Source organism: Arvicanthis niloticus, chromosome 4 (genome assembly GCF_011762505.2).
Source record: "Arvicanthis niloticus isolate mArvNil1 chromosome 4, mArvNil1.pat.X, whole genome shotgun sequence".
In the NCBI taxonomy this organism is placed as follows: domain Eukaryota; kingdom Metazoa; phylum Chordata; class Mammalia; order Rodentia; family Muridae; genus Arvicanthis; species Arvicanthis niloticus.
The window spans coordinates 117883635-117902568 of NC_047661.1; the positions used below are offsets into that span (position 1 = coordinate 117883635).

The 18934-nt window shown below is 40.5% G+C and overlaps 1 protein-coding gene across 2 annotated transcripts in view; it reads left to right on the forward strand.

Annotated features, from left to right (window-relative positions):
- Unc5c (unc-5 netrin receptor C) overlaps positions 1 to 16289 on the forward strand; it is a 338360-nt gene extending 322071 nt beyond the window's left edge. For both annotated transcript variants that reach the window (XM_034501256.2, XM_076933307.1), the window contains 2 exons: positions 8846 to 9024; positions 9782 to 16289. In XM_034501256.2, the coding sequence (XP_034357147.1) occupies positions 8846 to 9024; positions 9782 to 9947 (345 nt within the window). In that variant the 3' untranslated portion in view covers positions 9948 to 16289. The remainder of the gene's footprint in view (positions 1 to 8845; positions 9025 to 9781) is intronic.
- Positions 16290 to 18934: the final 2645 nt, after the last annotated feature.

An 18934-nucleotide genomic window follows, 5' to 3' on the forward strand; every position in this document is an offset into this window, starting at 1 on the left:
GTACACATGGAACTTTCCACCAGCGCCCTTCATCTGCCCACTTTTCACCTTCTGTCACTTTGTTGGAGTCATGTGCTTCTGAGTGGAATGAAGGAAAAGAAGGGTGCCTGTTACCCCACTTTGCTCCCCTATTGAAAGAAGAAGCTTTTAGGTCTCCTTTCTTTCTCTAACCTCCAAATATCAGAGAAGATGTCCTTTACACCAGAGTGGGGGAGATACTCCAGGAATAGAAGAAAATCCATACTCCTCAGAACAGTCAGTTTTGCCTTTGTCCGCTATGATTTTCACACACGCAGCTGGGCATTTTTATACATTCATATTCCAGCAGTAACAATAGTTGCTGTTATTTCAAACCTCTCTGTAAGGAAATAGGAGGTACCCATGACCTTCTCTGTCCTCTTTAGATGCAAGGACTATGGTTTGAAAAGCGGTAAGCCTTCATGTTGGAGGAACAAAGGAGGATGAATAAGCCATTTGCTCAGAAAGCTGCCCCTTGAGGCCCCTTGGAGCCCAGCTCCATGCTGCTGTGTGAGCAACAAAGCCCATGAACACTACTACAGCCAGCAGAGTATGATTTAAAACACGTTTTTTCTTCTGCTTGGAGATGACTGCAATGTCAGTCTTTTCAGCCTGTCTTGTGCCACATATCCTATTTAAAAATTATCTTCCTTAGCAAACGAGGCAGAGGTGGGAGAGTGGTGGTGGTGGGGAACATGTGAGCTTATTGAAGATCCAGTCTTCTTTCCCACAGCCTGTGAGGCACAGCCATACTCTCCTCCTGTAGTTTCATGAGACTTTTGACTCATAAACAACTTTAGTCACAGACCTCGGTGACATTCATAAGGAATGATCTCTGTGTCAGGGTGCCATGGCAACCGCCGGGCCTTTGGATGCACAGTCCTATCTCCCAGGCACAGAGCACCACCCCTGCTGGCTTCGGAGGGTGTTTTCACTTTCCTGGCCCAGCAGGTCTGCAAAGTTCAATAACCACCCAGCTCCTGTGACAACAAAGGCTGTGGAATTTTGGAGGGGGGCAAGGAGTCTGGCCCTTTGATGCGTGCTTTCTGTTCAGCATGAACATTTGCTGCTCCCTGAAAAGGTGGATCAGATGCAGCCACAAAGAAATGAGAGCTGCTCTGAGTTCTCCCCCACCAGGGAGGGCTGCTAGCTCCTCACACAGAAAGGGCAGTTTTGCAAAGTGTGATCACAACTTAAGGACTCCTTTCTGGTGCCTACACAGAGAAAAGATTATTGCTTTTGCAACTTGGCAGTCAGCTCAGAGGCCATCCCTGTAGTCACGCGGCAGGCATTTGCCCATGTGTGACAGACAAGCACATGAAACTCGGAACTCGGGAAGGAAGGAATGACCAGACTGGGAAAAACTTTGGGGATTCAGGAGCACTCTACCGCTTGTACTTCTGGGTTCCTGTGTTCCATCATTGTGGATGCAGCTTGGGTTTTTGGAACAGGGAGGAGGTTTCTGGTACTGATGCTGATGCTGGAGGGATGTGAGGCTCCAGACGGAAAAACAATAGGCTCTGGGGAGTCTAGTGACCCAAGTCCTCATCAAAAACTGAGAAGTAGCCCAGTATGATTCATAAGTTGGTATAAATAGAGAAAAGGCTTAATTTGTGATTACTTTGCTTCTGAGCCCTGTTCCTTCTACCTAAAGGCTAACAGAGTCTAAAAGGTTCTAATTCCAATGTCATGTCTGCAGAGAATTATCTGTCTTGTTTAGAATACATCGTGCTTTCCTTTTACCACTAGTGACCTACTAATGAAGGTCACTCACCAGCAGTCATTTGTAAAATCACACAACTCAGGGCCTCAAGAGCCTGGGGTAGAACCTTTGCCTACCACGGGGACCAGTCTGGACAGGACATGAATACAGCATGGTTTTCTCAGGAGCCACTATTTGTTCTTCCAAGTCCCCTTTACCATATGCTCCTAAAAGCCTCTCACTGAAGGGAAAAGGTTTCAAAAGGAAAATACCTAGAAGACTAAGATATTGGTTGAGTGGATGTAAAGAAGGAAGGAAAACTCGAAATGTTGTTTTAGGCTTGGTGTCATTTTAGCAGTAGACAAAGACCAATCAGAATAAATTCCCATGAGAACAGTTCAGTAGGAATATACCCAATTATTGTTCCCTTATTATCTTCTTATGCTTTACCTAGGATACCAGTATTTCTTAGGGCTGCTGAGAAAACTCATTACCTAAACATTTAAGATGTGCCACAAGTAGAACTTGCTTCATAGCACATAAATAATCATATTCACTATTCTATTGGAATAACTGGTTTTAGCAAGCATTGCCTTTTTGATCAATGGAATCCACTGCCAGCTTAAGCATCAGATGTCCTGTTCCCAAAATACAGATGATTCAGAGCACGTGCTGCTCTTGCACAAGACCTGGCTTAGCTCCGGTACCCACACTGCAGATCACAACTATCTCACTTCAAGGTCAGTCTGGTCTAGAGAGTGAGTTCCGGGATAGCCAGGACTACACAGAGAAATCCTGTCTCAAAAAGCTAGAAAGAAAGAAAAAGAAAGGAGGAAAGAGGGAGAAAGAGACAGAGAGAGACAGAGGAAGGAAGGAAGGAAGGAAGGAAGGAAGGAAGGAAGGAAGGAAGGAAGGAAGGAAGGAAGGAAGGAAAATCAATCTTAAAATGTAAAGGGGGTTTATGGCTTCCATAAACTATATAAAGAAAACTACCACCCAACTAAAGTTGAGAGTTGATCACTCAGAACAGATGTTTGGTTAATGCTGAAAAATCATACGGTTAACTAAGAATATTATAGCATCAAAAGCAGATGGCTCCACTATCATAAAAGATTATTGTAATAAACATTCTGTGAGAGTAATCTGTACTTTTACCTGGAAGTAAAGGAAAAGCCAATAGCAAATGAAAATTACTACATGAAATTTAAACATAAATGTATATGTGTATTTTCCCTGGTTACTTTCAATGTATTATGAAGTATACTATCAGCCATCCAATAAGTGTAGTACAAAACTTGTTTCATAGACACAGAGACACAGGCAGAGTAACCAAGTTAGGAGTTAGGGCAATGCCCATATGAAATGATACTGGTTCTTTACTCAACAAGAAAAGAATGAGCTGAGTGTGTAAAGCTTTCCTGAGATCCATATATATTTTAAACTACCCTTTCTTTACCCTCAGGGTTTACCAATGAGAAGTATCAAGCCCTCATTCACATTTAGTTAGAAGGAAACAGAAAAAAAAGTTCCCCTACTCTTCAGGTGGAATTTATCAGGAATCGGTTTCACTGTCTCCCCACCACAGCAAAAAAATGCCCACTCCCGTTTAGGCAAACAATAATTGAGTAACTTCAATGTACAGGGTGCCATGTGAGTAGAGCAGTGGACTCTGTCTATAAAACAACAAATAAAATACTCTGCCTGCCAGCCAAGAAATTAAGAGAGCATAGGAATTTGCAGTCCATCCTGTCTGCTTAGGGCTGAACCTGGGGAATACTTAAGAGCTATGGCCATGTCCTGGCCAGTCTCTCACCAGGTAGGGTGTTTTGGTATATATGAAGAAGGGCGTTGTAGCACATGCTCTTTGGGCCAAATTTAAGGCATGTGTATAAGATACTAAAGGAAAAGACCTGTAGGAGGGCTGCTTCTAGAAGTGGTTCTAGGAATGAGGAACAGAAGAGTTTTCCAGCACTCAATCTGGCCAAGAAACACCAAGATGGCAATCTGAGAAGGGTTGGGGCCAGACTGAGAAATGGGGGAAGTAGAATTGTAGGGGTTCGCTACTCTAAGTCAGAACTGGTGCTCAGCTTTCACCATCATCTGTAGAGCCCCACATAGCCCCAGGTAGGGGCTGTACATATTTCTCACTGATTAAACAAAACTAGGGGCTAAACTTTTAAAGAAGAACTAAGTCCAATTCTTTTCACACTATCCCACAGTTTTCATGAGAGGGCAGTTTTTGAAGCTGATTCTATGATACCAGCATTGCTTTTTAAGAAAATTAGACATGCAATAACTAAAGACCAATACCTGTGATAAAGCAAAAACTCTCAAAAAAATTCTGATCAAGAGGCTTCATCCCATGGATGAAAGGATGGTTCAATGGTTTAATACATGCAAACTAAACATCATGTATCATATGTACAGAATGAAAGATATAAATTATATGAGCATCCCTGATATAGGAAAGGCATGAAACAATTCAACAAATCTAGATATTAAAAACTTTAAATAGATTATATATTGAAGGAGCATATATGAACATAAAATATAATGTATGGTAAACCCACAACTTTATCATACTGAGTAGGGGAAAGCTGAAGGTATTTTTTTTTAAGACAGGAACACATATATAAGTATCCACATTCATATCCCTTACTAAGAATAATACAAATATACAGAGCAATTTGACAAGAGGTAAAAAAGTCAAACAAATTGGAAAAAATTAAAGTCTTTCTCTATGCTCATGGTATAGTTTTATCCATAGAAAAATAGACCTCAAAGAGTATAATAATTGATAATTCAATACTCAGATACAAAATCAACTTGCAAAAGTGATTGGCATATTCATACATCAAAGATAAACTATGGAGAGAAATTACAACTTCAGGGCTGTTTACAGTAGGCAGGGAAGGAAAAATATATTCTGGGATAAATTTAATGGAAGCAGAAAAGTTCTGAAATGAAAAGCACAAACCATTCATGAAAAATATTGAACAGCACACACACATACAAGATGGAAAAAACTCCCATCTCCATGAATTACAAAAATCAATAATTTATAATGTCTATAGTACTCAGAGTCATCTTCATGTTCAACACAAACCTAAAATGCATAAGGATTAAAATGTATTTCTTAAAAATTAAATACCTAAAACAGTCCTGGGTAAAATCAGCAAAGTAGGGTTTATCAAACACTTACTGTGAAGCCATAGAATTCCAAACAACACAGATGCATAAAGCCAGTCATGCTGCATCCAAGAAATTAGTGTACACATGTGAATCTAGATGTTGTCAATGGGGGCACCAACACTGCACACTGGACTGAGGACAGCCTCCTTAACAAATGATGTTGTGGGAAATCAACACATGTAGAAGACTGAGACATAATTCTCCTCATCCTATACACAAAACCAAACCTGAAACATGAAAACTACTGGAAAATAAACACAAAACCTTGTTAAAGGTGATGATTTTCTGGACAGGAAAACCAAACTTCGGAAAATAGAGGGGGAAAAAATGACAGCTGGGATCATCTCAAATTACAAAGCTTTTGAACAACATAGAAAATGATCACTGCATGGAGACAGAGCTACAGGATTGGAGAAAACACCTGCTGGCTGTAAATGTGACTGGTTCTTATCCAGAAAATAGAAAGAACTAAAAAAAAAAAAAAAAAAAAAAAAAACTGTTTTAACTTTTAAAATGAGCAAATTATAACCAAAGACCCTTCTCAACAAATATGAATGACAACATACATGGGAAAAATCACTCAGCCATCAGGGAGTACAAATCAAAGCCACTGTGTGATGTCATTCACCCCAGTTAGTAGGGCTATGATCAAAGTGACCAACAATAAATGCTAATGAGCATGTGGCCAAAAGGGACGCTCGCATTGTTGATGGGAATATAATTAGTACAGGCATTATAAAGGTGCCTAAAAATAGCCAACTGTATGATCCAGCTATCCCACTTCTAAGTATATAACCAGAGGAAATTGAACTAGCATGCCTAATCAAACATGCCTATGTGCCTTGTGTATTGCACCAAAACTCACAATAGTGAAGTCATAGATTCATCCTTGCCACCCGCAACAAAATGAATATGCTGTGTATAACGAGAATAATGGGACCCTGTAATTTTCCTTGAAAGAGGTAGAACTGGATGGAGGCCATTAGGTTAGGTAAAAATAAGCCAAACAGTAGAAGAGCAAATCCATGTGTGTGTGTTTCCCCTCCCCCCCACCCCCAAACAAAGAACAACAATAAGACACTGCCCTGAAAGTGAAATACTAAGAACTGGAGACTGAAAAAGATGAGGGTTAAAGAAAAGAGCGACGAGATTCAGTCACTTCACCCTTTATGCTTGTATGAAGTCAGAACATTAACCATGTACAGTTAAATGCATGTTAAAATATTAGAATTGGGGAGATGGCCGGGCGGTGGTGGCGCACGCCTTTAATCCCAGCACTTGGGAGGCAGAGGCAGGTGGATTTCTGAGTTCGAGGCCAGCCTGGTCTACAGAGTGAGTTCCAGGACAGCCAGGACTACACAGAGAAACCCTGTCTCGAAAAACCAAAAAAAAAAAAAAAAAAAAAAAAGAATTGGGGAGATGGCTCCATTGATAAAGTTGGAGAACCTGATTTTGATCTCCAAAACCCATATAAAAAATAAAAATAAGAACACTAGACATGGTATAACATGCATTAATAATCCCAACGCTGAAACAGGAAGGAGACAGAGCAATGCCTGGGGCTTCTTGTACTCAATAGGCAGACAGTCTACCCTTCTAGATGAGATATGAACTCAACAGCTAAAGCACTACAGTACCTGAGGAATGATATTCACAGTTGTCCTCATGCATGTGTAGCTATGAAAGTGCACACACACACACACACACACACACACACACACAGGTTGGAATGCCATGGAAAATGGATATTGAATCACTTCCTTGACTGAATGAATAGGAGAGAGTGTCAGGGAAGAGTGGTTCCCATGGTGAGCCATGTGGGAAGACAGGCTGGGAGGAGTGCAGGGTGGAGAACAGGCATTCAGCAGGAAGATACTGTGGCCAACTATGATAAGCAAACTCTTTGGAGATAAGTGTCCATGATTCACAAGCCAATTACTCCCTGTGTAGACTTCACCCTCCACTCCCACCCAAGGACAATCAATGTGGGGATGTACCTGAAGGGATGGTAGGTTTTCCTTCTGGGCCTAAGGAGTAATTGCAATTTTCATTTCTCATAAAGGAATAAGAGGACTTGAACCGGGGTGACATCACTAACTATACTGATAGTGTGGAACTTCTCTGCTTCCCCACAGCAGTGCAGTCATGCATATTGCTGTGCCCAATATAATCACTGTAACCCTTGTATCCTAATATTTCCAACATGAATCTACTAATAAGCATTGACACATGCCCCTGAATGACTTGCTGCTTGCCTTTTTGAAGCCCTGTGACCCTGGAGGTTATGAACTCATGCTTTTTGGCAGAGCTCTGTGCCTGAGGGGAAAGAGCTGTAGGTTTTGAGTCTCATCAGAGCTCTCTAATCCTACTGGACGCTTCTGAGAGGCAGCCCACAGTCTAGCCAATATACGAGCACTAATACACAAAAGCCAGCATCATGTCTTTGCCAAGCTATGGGTTCTGAGCCCTGAGATTTGATCAAAGCCAAGACTATTGTGTATATTCTGTAATAAGAAACAACAACAACAAAACAAACAAAAAGCAGAAAAAAAAACAATTTTCTCTAACATGTTTACCAACTCCTCAATGGGTCTCATCCAGAAGGATTATAGAAGTTGATCCCCCAAAAGCAGACCACCCTGTGGGTCACATTTGGGAGTCAGCCAGCTGAGGGATCCCACATGCTTCTCAAAGCTCCCACAATCCCATGTCTGCAGAGGTCTCAGAATCAGGGCAGGACATGGGGGCTCTAACACCAGGCAATGCCCCCCCACAAGCTGAGTGCTTAGAAGGACATCACAGACTTCAGGATGACCTGGGCGCTGTGTCTAGTGTCTCCCCCCAGCAACTACATGTGTACCCCAAGGCATTACCTGCCTTAAAAAAGAGGTGACATTCAAAGCAGATCAAGAAGATTTCTTGTTACTGCTTTAATGGTTCCCAGGCAATGTTTCCTCTTGCTTTCAGACCAGCAGAAGTGATCAGAAAATGATTAGAGTTTCTCTTGCAGATGAAATTTAGATTTTGCATGTGTGCTGCTTTATGAGCTGAAACTATTTTAAGAGCCAATTTATAGTTTTCTCTACTAAAATTGGATTTAAAAAAAATAAGCAAGGAGGTTCAGCAATTAGAGGATACCATTAGTGGCTTGCCCTAAGGCAATATTCTATGTTTACTATTTTCTTTTTTTTTAAGTTTGTCTTAATTTGATATTTCTTAGCATTGTCCCATATTATCAAGCAAGAGACGGTGGGAACCACCTTCCCAGGGCTAGATGGAGTTTCCTATGTGTTCACAGAGAGGATGCATTTAGAGTTAGATTGCTTCTAAATGGTCTTATTCATCTCAGATCTACTTATCCCTTCAGAAAGAACTTCCCTTTGAGCATTTCCAGCATCTGACCCTTCGTGAGCATCAATATTCCCTCTCTTCTCCCTTCCCAAAGCAGCAGTTCTCAATCTGTGGGCTGAGACCATCAGAAAACACAGATTTCTGATGGTCTTAGGAATTCCCAACCATATATTTATTTATGTTGTTAATTCATATCTGTAATCTTGATACTGAGAAGTGTCTCCATTCCTAAGGTCACTAGAAGCTTATATTTCCCACAGGTTGAGAGTTGCTGTCTTGGAGTGTCTCATTAGGGAAGCCACTATGGAATCTCACCAGAGCTTTCAAAACTGTCCTGCCCAGTCCTGACCTATGACCCCTGAACACAGGCTATACAAAACTACCTCCCAATGTCCTGCCTATACCAACCCACTATTTCCAGGCCAGAAAGAAACTATCCTTCCTGAAGAGAACAGAATTTATTCTTTGTATCCATCTCAAGTTGGATACAGAGAATATCCAACTGAGAGTCAAGTATTATGCTGACTGAGTCAACAGGGATTACATTTGTCTTCTGAAAATAAAGTTGTGTCCTTTCTACAGGAACCTACTGGCATCGATTTGCCTCTCCTGGACCCTGCTAGCACCATCACCACTGTCACTGGACCAAGTGCTTTCAGCATCCCTCTCCCTATCCGGCAGAAGCTATGCAGCAGCCTGGATGCCCCTCAAACAAGAGGTCATGACTGGAGGATGCTGGCCCATAAACTCAACCTGGACAGGTGAGTGTACCTAGGCTTCTGAACTTACTGCTTTCATTTGGCAGAGGTCCGTTCATAGGACTGAAAAAGAGTTAGATAGAAAGCAGCACTTTTTTTTCTTCCCACTACATATCTGCTTACATTTTCATTCCCAAAGTATGTATTAAGCTCTTATTCACCTTGTACTGTGAGCTTCCAAACAGTTCTGAGAAGTGCTGGGTTATATGACATATAGCAGTGTCAAGATCTACTTTGTCTAGCTCATGTGCTAAGAGCTCCTAAATATGATGTCTATTCACTAAAGTAATTATTGTTCATCTGTAGCCAGTTGAACAAGATGTAATGTGTAATGAATAATTTACATGCTCACACAAGCACTTGTATTAAGTTATAAAGAGACACTAAGAGCCTCTGCTTTGTGGAATATATCTGTCACCTCCAAGGAAGAGATGTGGCATGACCTGTCAAAGATCATCAGAGCCTGGGCTGGAAAGAAAACATAAGCCTCTTGATTTCCTGTTTCGGACAAACCCCACAGACACATTGTCTCTTAAATTATCCTATTCAGAGTTGAGGTTAACAAAGTTAAACAGCACATGTCCTGTCTGGGGCTGATCTAATTAGGAATGGTGCTATCATTAAGTGGACTTCACTAGAATCCACAGTGGGATGGAAATACTTCAAGACAGACAGGTTTAGCACAGATGCAGAGAAGATAATATTGTAAATAGACCTGTAAATCACATCTTTAAGCATATTCTCCCATTCTCGATTGCAGGTACTTGAATTACTTTGCCACCAAATCAAGCCCAACTGGCGTAATCCTGGATCTTTGGGAAGCACAAAACTTCCCAGATGGAAACCTGAGCATGCTGGCAGCTGTCCTGGAAGAAATGGGAAGACATGAAACAGTAGTGTCCTTGGCAGCAGAAGGACAGTATTGACCACACTGGAACTGACATCGAAGGACAGAATTACACAGGGAATCTGTGTTCAGGTGAACCACATCTGAGGAGGAAATCCAGATAGGACCAAGGCGCTTTACAGGCAAGATGGCAACAGGAAACGTGGGGGACATAAAACCACCAAGGTACACGCCCACTTCATTCGGACAGCACCACCACGGGAATTAAGAAAAATTGTGTAAATTTGTACCTTGAATTTAAGAATCAATCTAATTTTCTCTTCGTTGGGCTGTATGCTGTATGGTACAGGATCTTACAGTTTCCTAGGAAACGCTTTTTATTGCTATCCAGATGTATGGATAAACTTTCTTAACAAACCCAGTTTCTACAAATGTTGTTTACATCAGATTGGACAGGGATCCAGACACTGTCCATGGCTCGTTCTATTTTTGTTCAGATCATTTGAAGCTGAAGCTGTGGACGGTTTATTGTGTCTATTTCAGATTAGTAATTTACAGAGACATCACAGAATTTTGCTACAAATCGTGTACATCAAGTGTCTCAGATAATCTTCCCATCAGTGTTCTGTTTCTGAAACTTGTTGGACCAATATTGGCATTGGTATCAGGGAAGTGGAGAATCTCAATGTAAAGGAGAAATTGCTAAAATCCCCGACGTCATGGGGGAACCCAGTTGGTCTCCTTTGGGAACAGAGCTGTAGCATTATTATAGGGGAGGTAGTGACTCATGTTCGTCCACACAAACCTTTCTGTACCATGTGTGTGTTTGTAATAAGCAATTTCAAGTGTTTTTTTCTTAAAAATATATTACCATTATTATTGATGATTATTACAAATATTCTAGTAAAAAGATTTTTCTTTTGTTTTAGTTAGCAATACTGTTAGTGTTTGGTGTTGACTAGACCTGCCTCCCTTTCTTGCTTAAAAAGGCGGGCTTGGTTACCAGTTTAGTTCAATAGCTTTTGCTTCCTTGACCTTTGATCTACTGATCTGTGGTGGAAAAGACAGAAATGCTCAGTGGCTATGTCTGCTCTTTCAGCTTGCTCTTATCATGAGGGCAGTTCTCTATGTAAAGCTCATTTACTCTTGTAGCTGTCTATCTGGGAGGCAGTGTGGTTATGGGTAACAGTGTCTGAACTAGGAATCAGGAAACCAGTTAGCCCTTGAAGAGTTGGTCCCTGTCTGGCTGTGTGACTTTGGGGAGAACATTAAAACTCAATGGAGTTCATTGTCCTTTGTAAACTATGGGGTTAGACCAGATCATCTCAGTGTTCCAGAATACTAATCTCCCATTGTGATGTCATCAGCCTTTTACATCTTGCAGGCAGGGTTGACTTGAACGGGGATTCCTTCAATGTGCATCTATTTGTTTGGCTTTGTATCATTGTTACATGACATTGTTCGCTAAGAGATGGCATCCTTTTATCATTGTCTTGACCTGTGGTGGGGCCCTACCCTCCAGCTTTCCAATTAATTATAAATTCTACTTTATTCATTTATTGATCTTGAGGTCTCAAGACCATTTCTACAAAAGGCCCATGCAGCTGAAGGAATTGGTATCATTTTTCTTTCTTAACCTTTGCTTTATTAATATTCAGTTGTATTTACAGAGATTCACTAGCTCCTTAATCCTATGAAATGGTAGTTGTGCATACTGTGATTTCTCCTTGGGATCATCCTGGTTTTTGTTTGGTTGGTTGCCTTGTTTTGATATAGGACCTCCATTCAGCAGATGGTGAACAGAAAATTAGCAGCCCCACAGTCACAGACACAGTTAAATAGGAAGCACCCAATGTCCTTAAGTCAGAAACTTCAAAATGTGGCTCTGGTGTGCTTTGGGGGCTGGAAGTTTGCTGAGTGGATCCAGGTTGCTGAGTGGATTCCATTGGGAATCATTTCGCCTAATACCCCTCCAATTCTTTTACTGCCTGATACTCTCTGACTCTTCCATCTTGGTCATTAAAGAACTGTGGATACAGTTATGGAGTCTTCGCCTTCATGCTGTTTTCCTTCTCTTTCAGAGATATATTCTACAATCTCTCTCTCTAGCCATATTCATACGTAAAAATCTTGGTCCCACTGATTGTGGAAGGGAAATTCTGTACTCCTAAACAAGTCCAGTGGCTGATGCCTGTAGCCATGAGTTTGTTCAAACTTTTAAGAGTTTGGTTGATACTCTTAAAAAGCAAGAGGAAGAAAGACTTATCTTATACATTGCTGCCTCTTGAAACAAGTGTGAAGGTTCATCTTCACTACTTAGACTTTGGAACCATCAAAGAAATCCAAATTGAGAGATCTGGACTGTATGTTCTGTGTAACATCGATGCTTTGTGCTAAGTCAAGTGGAACAAATATGTTGCTATTCTGGTTAATTTATCCTAAAAATCTGTTAAGTAACCAACACAGAAATGCTGAATATAGCCAAAACAACGTTATTGAATCTTTTCAGAGTCCTCGGGTTCAAGCATTTAGAGATACTGGCTTTTCTATTCAGACTCTCACAACAGGAAAAGGGAAAAATGACTGATCTCTTATGAAGGAATCATTTGTCATAAAACTACTTTCTATCATGTGATTGACGGTTTCCAAACTATAGCATACCATACATCAAATAATTTTCACTAAGCAATCCGTTCTTTTTTCTTTGGAAGAAAATAAGAGTTGTTAGAGCGCTGCTTTCCAACACATGAGGTTCACCTGCCACAGCTCATTTTAGAAGGACTTTCATCACCACCTCTGTGGCAATGTGTCTGACTTCTACAGAGCTTCTGAGGAAAGTCTTGCTTGCTGTGGGTGGGTAGAAAAACTATTTGTGCATGGTGCCATCTAGTGGCCTACCATATAGTTACTCAATTTCACAAGCAGCTTTCAAAAAGTTAAGTACCTGTGGAGTTTGACAAGACATTTGTGACAAACAGACGTGGGGAAATTTCCCCATGTGAGTAATTCTCTTACTCTCACATTCTTCAGTTAAATTATCCATTTAAAATTTTTCTGGGTATAGTACCTCATCAAATTACTCACACATCTTAAATTATTTTCTTGTAATAGACATATACGGAATCTACATAAAAATATCTCTGAAAGTTGTCATTCTTTATTTATGAATGTTTGTGTTTTGCATATTTAAAATATTTTAATTCCAAAACACTAACTTTTAGAAACTTAAGCTGTATTCACAAAGAAGGAAACCTGTGTACCAAACACCTGCACACATATATACAAACACATGGTATCCCCTTGGGGGTTTTATTATTTGATTAAATGTTCTCAAATCCATGATGCTGTTTCCACAGCCTCTCAAGTGGTGAAAGTTTAAGTATGTACTACTATACCTGCTTAAACCCACTCTACATTTGTAAATGAAAATCCTGTGTCTATAGACAGGGACTTTGTGGCTATTAATTAAGATGAACGATCTTCAGATGAAGCAGACCCTCTGAGATTAGGAATCTAAAGCTTCATATTCTCTTCTTATTGTGATGACATTAATTCAAATTGGCCTCAGTACATATGTACAAGCATGTGTCACAAGAGTCACAGCTAAGCATCTTCAAAGCAGACATGTTGTCTCTGCTATACAAAGAATTCCATCCTTACCTGAGCAAATAAATCTCTTCAGGGAAGGATAATTTGGGGGATGAGAGGTCCAAGATCAAAGTATATCATTAGCTACTTTCATATATGCTATGATTTTATAGATTTTAATTATTCCACTATCAAAGAGTAGAGACATTCTTTAGGGAAAAGTCATAATGACTATATTTAGGATTCTCTAGAACATAAGTATTAAAACCAGGTTTTAAAGACATTTCTCTTAAAATGGATTGAAAAGGAAACCTTCAGAGGGTAAGGTTTAGACATTTCATATCTGGAGGAGAGCAGACGCTTGCTTCCATCTCTTTGTGCCTCTGTTGAGGACCTAGCAGCTGTGATTCTGGGTCCTTCATACCTCCATAGCCACAGGACAAAGAGAGCTTATAAGGATGATGTTCTGCCCCAGAATCCATACACATCCCTATAGTCTGTTCTCTGGAGCTAATCAGTGTAGAAGAATCAATGTTGGAGAATATGATAGACAAAGTAGAAAAGGTTTACTTCTTCCCAATCTTCAAGATGAACATGAATCTGAGCTGAGTAATGGCTCTGGAAGAGTAATCCGTTCAAAGATAGATGCTGGTGTAAGTTCAAGGTCGTGGTGGCAAAGGAGGATTACAGAAACACAATGCAGGTGGAATTAGACTTGAGATACCTTTTCTGAGAAGCTTTGTAAATCAGAACATCCTTGTTCAAATCAGTCATTTGTAAAGATGATAAGGGCCAATGAGCATCTTATTTTATAGATCCAAAAGAAAAATATTTTTATTATTATTCTCAAGATAATAAAACTGGTTTTGCCTTCTGAGTGCCTCGTGGGACCAACTATCTTATTCCTTTAGTTTTGTATTGCTTTTGTATTTTTAAAGCAAACTGAGCTGACATTGAATGAAAACCTTATAACTCTTTGTCTATACAACAAAATACTGTTTTTCTGCCCCAAGAGATCCGATTATGTCATCTTTGCTTACACTGACCACTTTGACAGCCACTCAATAACTTTTTGATGGAATTGGGAGTATGAGGAATACACTTATTACAACCAATACTAATTTATGGTCATATAGGCTAAATAAGCCATATGAAGTCATAAATGTTTCCAAAAATCTGACACTTAAGCTCGTTTGTTTAATGAGTGGAGATGGTCTGCATGTACATGGATGGAGTATCTCTTCAAACTAAGAGTGCAGTTATGGATCCTTTAGTCCTTTTGGCAAAATGGTCGCCCCTATTTTTTCTGCAACAGTCTTCAGAAAGTCCAGTGGGCTTGGCTGCTTCTTTTATTGATCTGTGGTGAGATATTAACAGGCTTATTCAACCAAAGGTATTTTCAGAGGCCTATTTAAGTGTGGCTGAGCTATCCTCAGGACAAATAGACACACTCCATAAACATACTAGCAGTCAAAGCCAAGGAGATGTAAGAGGTTACTTGCAAGTCTTCGGAATACTCAACTTTATATGAAGGAATCTGTGTCAGGAATTACTAGTTACCTAAATTGAAAGTCTCTGCCATATATCAGGACAGTCATGGTCAAACCCACTATTTGTTAAGCAGAAAACCAGGGAGTGTCCCGAGATACAATCAGCTGTCTACCAGCCATGTCATTTGTTATGGTACACCAGCTTTTTATATGTCATTTGGGAACCTGTGCTATGGCAGAATTATAAATTGCAGGTAATAGTACTGTAAGACCAATTTTAAACAAGCTTAAACCCATGCCATCTTTATATGCCAAAGGCCTAATGCCATGGAGCCTGATGACACCCAGCCATGGTGACTGTGAACTGTGGGCCGGTTGTCCTGATGGGCTGCCTAAGGGATGAGCTCTCTGCCTGTGACCTTCACTCAGCATGATGATGTGGCAACAACAAAGCATCATGATGAGCTCTATGCTGTGTTAAACCAGTTTTGAGATAGCATACAAAACAAATCCACAGCTAGTAGAAAATGCCTTTACCCTTCTTTGTGTTCCTAAAGTCATTAATGTCATCTGTAACTGAACATATACAGATTCAGATATATTTTTCTCCAGATTACTGGAAAAAAAGAGAAGCCAGTTGAACACATGACTTGCATTCTTTCTTTTACTTGTTCTTAGTCCTACTATGGGTATTGATACCCTCACTCTTAGGACAATGTATTTAGCCAAGTTGCAGGGAATATTATTACTGGGTGTTTAGTGTGTGTGTGTGTGTGTGTGTGTGTGTGTGTGTGTATGATGTTACAGTGTTGTGTGTATTAAGCTTAATGTTGAGCTGTAAGGAACCAGTAATCTTCCTCCTATTCTAAAGAAGAAAACCCATATTCATGAGAGAACAATCCTCAGCTTTCTGCTGAAAAAAGAGGCTGAGTCACCCTCCTGCTGTCTTCTTTGGACCAGTTCAACTTCAGAAGCATCAGGTTGAAATTTTATGCTTTGTCAGTTTTTCTTTTTTTAGCAAAACAACATGACCTTGGCTTCTCAGATATGGAACACTTCTTCCTTTGTTATGGAATTCTGTCTTGCTGTATCTTCTATGCAATTCCTTTTCTAATGACCCCAGTAACTGAAGAGTGCTCTCCAGCATTTTACTCATCGCCTTGCTGTGTGGTGGAGGTGAGGGATACCGGCTTTGGGTGTGCCTCTTTTCTCTCCCTGGTTGCCTCACCCAATTTTCCTGCAGTCCCCTTGGTTTGTAAATTGCCTGCATTTATTCTGTCAGCCAACATGTACAAATGTAAGAAAGAATTTTTAAACAGGTAATAAATTATATTTATAAGCAATAGAGGCTTTGTTTCTTTATAACACAGAGATGCTTTGTGTCCAGAAGTTATTGGGGATTCTTTTTCAGTAAGGCAAAAAATCTTTGTGTCTCGTATAAATGGTAATCACAACCTTCTTCGTGGAAGGGTAAAGTTCTAGAAGAATGCTTCTCCAGCAACATTACACATAGTAATCCCTGGGACACTGCTTTGACCCACCTTGAGAGGCTCTGGTTTCCTTTGTCTGGATGCACCAGGTGGATGTGGAAAAGCTTGCAGGGATATCAGTGAGCAATTTATACAGCAGCCCATTCCAGCCCCTGTATGAACATTTTCTGGAGCCTATTATAAAATGGTCATGTGCTACACTCAAAGATCTGATCTCCAATAGAGTTTGCAAAGAACGACAATAACAGGAAACAAAGGACAAGCCTCCTAAGGCAGCCCAGAGCTATCATGAATCCCAGAATATATGTCTACCTTAGTGCAGGACCTCAGTTACTCAGATGAGCAAGGAGAAAGTTGCCAGGTATGACATGGAAAGCCTCTGGAGATGAAAAGCAGAGTCAGCTCAATAACACATTGACTTGGAGAAATACTGTAAATTGACTGCCATCTGCCCTTGACCCTTTTGTTTATCTTGGCTAACCAACAAAGGTAAGCCAATGTGATGGAGAAAAGAACTTTTCCCTTCAGGACCCACACAGTGGTGACAAACTCAAGTATTTATTCAAGGGATAAAGAAGTAATGAAAATATAAGTAAAGGGGCCTTGCATGCATAGACACCATGGGATGTCTGTGGATAAAAGAATGAAAATTTGATTAAGAAGCAAATAAAGCCAGTTAGCCACAAAGCAAATACAACCCATGTTCCACATACAGTTTAGCCTCAGCCTCTTCCCTCTTTGAGATTTAGTAGCTCCAAGTTTCACTGATGTTGTCACCCACACTTTGGACAATATGCAAATGTTTTTCAAGGTCAAATCAGTGAACTCTCATCCCTAAAAGCACGTCTATGAGGCCATTAGAGTTCTGAGATTGACCTTGCCCTGAATCTATTCCTCACTGTCAGTTGATGGTAAGGAATCCTCCTCAGTCCCATAGACCTTCCAACTGCGTAAAAATATTAGAAGCTTGAGTAGGAATTACAGAGCCTATATAGTTCCCCTGAATGAGGAGACTTCCTTGTAGTTTGTACTTTGCTGCTATTTCCAATGAGAAAACAAACCTGCCACATAGAAATCGACGCACTGAAAAAGAAGAATCCATTTAGCTCCGGCAGATGTTGATACTTACCTTTGAGTCCTATGAAAAGTGTGGCCTGAGCCACAGCATGCAGAAGATGGAGAAGCAACTGTGGTTCTAACAGGAAATCTCCTCAGGCTTGAACTGCTGTTAGCTGCACACTCAGAAAAACTGTCAGAAAAGAAAAAGCTGGATTGGTAAGCAACTCTAGTTTTGCCATCATGAGCAGCTCCATGCTCTTACATTCATCCTAGCTTTTAAGAGCCTGGAAGGAGGGGTGGAAGAACATGCTCAAGGTATGGTTGAAATATTAGGGGCTCACCGATTATATATTTCTGAAGAGTTGAAAAGGGAAAAATGAGAGAACAGAGTTAAGCTCAACTAAATCATCTGAACCCCAAATATTGTGGTGTACTTTCTTGGCACAAGTGTAGGAGCTAAAATGCCAAAATGTCATGCCTTTCAATCATCGGTTACTATGATACAAACCTTTCTAACTGCCCAATGCAAAGAGTCTTGGGTTTCCTCTCTCTTTCCAATCTCAAATAGAGTCCTTCAGACACAAGCTTCCCAAGCTGTCTTCAAGATCCACACTCAATAAAAGAATGGCCTTGCTCCCACCCCCACCCCATTTTCTTTTTGTAGAGGGCTTTTTGGTTCCATGAAGGGTGCTTCTGAAACAAGAGTAAGTCTCATTCCCACACCCCAAAGAGCCCGATTCTCTCCTGTCATTCTGAGACTCCCTTGCTGTCACCCTTATCTCTTGCCCTTCAGATCATTAAGTCCTTCAAGTCCATCACTGAATCCAATCCTTACTCCGCTGACTTTCTACTCATCCTCTTATGGCATGTGGAGAATTTGCTTCTGTAATATTCGTGAAGCTGCCACCATACTGAGAATTTCAAAATACACAAGCACAAATCTCAAAACTTGGACTCTGGGTTTTTATCACTAACAATCGTGTCCACTAATCCAAGCCTACTACCTCAGATGACACCCTCTACCTCTTCTCAGTTTTGCTCCCCAAATCTGGATTTCAGTCACACCCCTCTCAGTAACCACTAGCACATTAAAGCACTATCACTGTTGGGACTCTGTCCTGTAATCTAGCTGTTGTTTATTAAGTATATCTTATGCTGTACTCTGAAAGCTCATGACACAGGGCATCAATAATAATTCTTCATTTTCTTGGCACACTGACTCCCATGACTGATTAAACCCTACGATATAGATGATGTGTGATTAAAAGAAAAACAATGCAACAAAAACAAGGGGCAGCAAGGGCTTGTTTAAATGCTAATAGAATAGCTGGTGCTTACAGTTGGCCAGTACACACTTCATTCCATCCTCTGAAACACCCCATGCAAGTGGTGTTACCGTTGGTCTAATCTTCATGTAGAAGAAAACAGACATGAAAAGT